The sequence below is a fragment of the Lipotes vexillifer genome, unplaced genomic scaffold, assembly GCF_000442215.2.
Source record: "Lipotes vexillifer unplaced genomic scaffold, Lipotes_vexillifer_v1.1 scaffold680, whole genome shotgun sequence".
Classification (NCBI taxonomy): Eukaryota; Metazoa; Chordata; class Mammalia; order Artiodactyla; family Lipotidae; genus Lipotes; species Lipotes vexillifer.
This window is the reverse complement of record NW_006780838.1, coordinates 2,063,469-2,067,057: the sequence shown is the minus strand read 5'-3', so window position 1 is coordinate 2,067,057 and position 3,589 is coordinate 2,063,469. Positions and strand designations below refer to the sequence as shown.

Genomic DNA, 3,589 nt, shown 5'->3' with positions numbered 1-3,589 from the left:
GCCCCTCTTTCCCTCACAGCCTGCATCTGTGCCCCCAGCACCCCCTGCATCTTCCCACTCGGGCCTCACGTAGATGAGGTTCTCCCGGAAGCGTCGCCGCAGGTTCTCAATGAAGGCTGCCTCGCTGGTGAAGTTCTCCAGCAGCACGAAATCCTGTACCCCGACCCGGTCACGGGCGGTCAGTGCACTCTCCATGGTCACCCGCACCCCGTCACTGCCCAGGGCCTGCAAGGAGGGGCCATGGGAGAGGGTCAGCGGCAGCAGGGTAAGGGAAGGCCACTTCTCCCCTCCAGCATAGCCTGCGGGACTGAGAGGACAACCAGGGGCACGTGGACACAGGGGGCCTGGACACACGACGCAGGGAACACCCAGGAGACGGATGTACCAGGCTGGGTACAGTGGGCTTGGATGGCAGGAAGCTGGCACATGGAACACTGAGGACACAGGTCCCAGAACAAAGACCACATGGGACCTGAACACAGGACACTGGAGCGCAGAGCACCCAGAGGACACGGGGGCAAGGCCACTGAATCCAGGGAGACGCTGGTTTTGCGCAGAGAAAGGGGGGGTCATGAGAATATGAGAAAGAATGCTCTGTTGACCTTGGACAAAACCCCTCCTCTCTCTGGGCTGTGTCCTTCTCAAGAAGGAGGAGTTCAGATAGACCAGGTGACCTCAAGTCCCTTAGCTCTGGGCCAGTGTGACAGGTGCTTTGTAGGACAAATAGCTCAAAGTGAGTTCTACAGGCAGGGTGGGGCCATCTCTCCCACGCCCACTCCCAAAGTCTCCAGGGGGAGAGTGTCTAGGGACCTAGCAAGATGCCACCCCAGGCCACAGGAGAGGGATTCCCCCAGGGGACCTCCCATCCCAGCTGGGTTCAACACCCACCCCAGAAGGGGGGCCCTCCCTCCCACAGCTGAACCACGCCCTCCCCTCCAGCTGCCAGGTTCACAGACACCCTCCTCCCCTGAGAGCCCCGAAAAGCCTCAAGGGCGTGGGGATTTTACCGCGGAAAACACAGCTCCCTCCGGACCCCATTAGAGGGTGGGGAGGAGTACAGGCTCAACAAGGCCCCCACCCCAGAGCACACTCTTCAAAAGGGTCTGAGGACTCTAGGAAATTGACACCAAGAGTGTCAAGGGTCAGAGAAGAGCAAGGTGGCCGCCGTGGTGGCAGGGGGGGTGTAGATCCCCAAGAGGCCACTAGGCCTCCTCCAACCGCAGACCACCCAAATCTCTGGCCCGGGAACCCCTCACGGTCTGGCCAGGGGCCTGCCTCTCCTAGGCCTGTCCCTCACTGCCCCCTCCCCGCTCCAATACTGTCCCGAAGCTGCTGCCAAATCTGGCCCGAGCTCCAGCCCCCTTGCCCTCTGGGTGACGGGTCTCGGCGCTCTCAGCCCTCCCCGGGAGCTATTCACCCGGCCCGGGTCCGAGAGCCTCACGGCCCTCCCTGCCTCGGCCTCCTCCCCCTGCAACTTTCCGGGACGTTTTTCCACCCGAAATTCCTGGGCCGCGCCCGCTTCCTGGCGAGGCCGAGGCGGCGCCGCGAGGCCGGGAGGGACGCCCGGGACCCCCGCCCTGCTCGCCAGCCCCGCTCACCGACGCTCGGTAGCGCATCCTGCCCGGTCGGCCTGGCGCCCTGCTCCGCTGCCCGAGCTCTCGCCTCGGGGCTCGGCGGCGGCGGCGGCGGCGGCGGCGTCACGAGGGAGGGGCCGACCCGCCCCCCGTTCCGCCCCCTCCGTGAGCCTCGGAGGCGCGGGACTCCCCGGACGCCCCCGCCTCCTTCGGTGCTTGGACTCGGGGGTCCCTCCCCAGCTGGTAGGGGTGGGGCAGGAACTAAGGGGGATCTCGCGGCGTGGGTGAGTAGAAGGGTGGGGGCGGGGGCGGAGCTCCCCACCGGGCAGGGGCTCCGCCTGAGTCAGGTTTTCCAGGAGGGACTTCGTTGGTTACAGGGTGGGGCCCGGAACCCGCGCGGCCGCCGCGTCTACACTGACCCGGAACTCACTTCCGGGCTTGTGTCTACACTACGCACTAGGCCAGGCGCGGGACTCACTAGGCGAAGGCCCGTGGGTCCCGGAGGAAGCAGGATTCCCCCCCACACACTCCAACCTCGAGTCCCGGGAAAGTTAAAAATAGAACGAAATGTCCAAATACGGCCGGCGCGCCCAGGCGGGCGGAGCCTCCGTGCGGGACACTGTCCACCCCCGTACACTCTCTGGAGGGTGGATCCCGTGTCTTTAAGTCTCTAGAAAATCTCTTTAGTTTCGCGCGTCAGCACAGAGCGCGTACCCCGGGACGAAGACAGCCAGAGCACCTTTGCCGAGCGCGGTGCGTGCCCGGCCTCCACGGAGGGCTCAGCTTTCCATCTGGGGAATCCACGTCCGACTTCCAGCATTTGGGGCAATACCTTTCTCCCCTATCGAGGACATCCCGACTAGGGCCCCTAGCCCTAGGGGCTCTTCACCTCTCTCCTTCCTCTGGAGAGGGTCTCCCTCTCTTGTCTCTCTGGATCCCTCCATACTTTCTGCCCAGGACATCCTCCCTCTACCCAAACCAGCCCCCAGCAGCCCCGCCCTCGCTGGGCTCTCGGTGGGCAGCAGCCTGGGGGGCAAACTCTAGCTCAGACCCCAGCGCTGGTGGGGGTGTGATGGCTAGTGCTTCTTCCAAAAGGCTGGGCTGCTTCTCACAAGCTGTATGACTGCCAGCAAGTCAGTTAATTTCTGGGAGCCTCTCCTTCAGCCTTAAAACGAGGCTAATACCTGCCTCAAAGGGCTGTTGAGAAGGCTAAGATAAGCCGCCAAGACACCTCCCAGGCCTTCAGTAAACACCACTTCCCTCTCTCGGGCAGACACTCTTTGCACACACGCTTGGAGCAGACCTACTAAGAGCCAGGTCCTGGGCCAGACAGGTCACACCTCTTATATAGCGAGGAAAGCCCCTCAAGCGTGTCTGCCTGCTAGTTAACAAAGAGCTCTCGAACTTTACCTGTGCCCCACATGACAGATAAGGAACCTGAGGCGCAATCGCCGGATGCTGACTTGACCTAGGGGGCAAAAGGGCAGGGCTGGGACACAAAGCCTCAGCGTGCCCCTCTCTCAGACCCGGGCTCCCCGGGGAGGGAGGGAGGTTGCGGCAGGTGCGGGCTGTAGCCTCGTGGGGAAGGCTCATTACCTCGAGAACAACAGCCCGGCCTGAGCCGCGGCCCTGGGGACCCCGCGGCGGGGGCGCCAGCTGGGAGATGGGGCCCTCTGGAGGGAGCGAGGGGGCTGGGTGCCACCGCGCGCAGCTGGGAGATGGGTGGGAGCGGAGGGGGCGGGGGCCTTAAATGCCACCAGCTTGGGGCTGAGGGCGGGAGGAGGCCCCCTCCGCGAGGGGCCTCAGCCTCCCGCTCACCCGGAGTGGGAAGGGCCTTGGAAGACTGGAGGAAGGGGGTCCGGCCGGTCCCCACCAGGAGCACGGCTCCGGGGCGGTACAAGGACTAGGCTGGCTCGGCTGGCGGCCGCCCGCGGGCCCGAGGCGAGGAGCTGGCAGAGGGGCGGGGCTTCGCGGCCGCAGTGCCCGCTCCGGCCGCCGCCGCGGCAAGCGGCAGG

General features: G+C 65.1%; 1 protein-coding gene across 3 annotated transcripts in view; it reads right to left on the bottom strand.

Annotated features, from left to right (window-relative positions):
* The window catches only part of MYO1C (myosin IC), a 28,009-nt gene that overhangs the window by 15,946 nt on the left and 8,474 nt on the right, over window positions 1–3,589 (bottom strand). For 2 of the 3 annotated variants that reach the window (XM_007454226.1, XM_007454228.1), the window contains exon 2: window positions 70–225. In XM_007454226.1, coding sequence (XP_007454288.1) covers window positions 70–225 — 156 coding nt within the window. Of the gene's footprint in view, window positions 1–69; window positions 226–1,598; window positions 1,617–3,589 lie in introns of those variants that run through there. The other variant, XM_007454227.1, reaches the window with a different exon arrangement.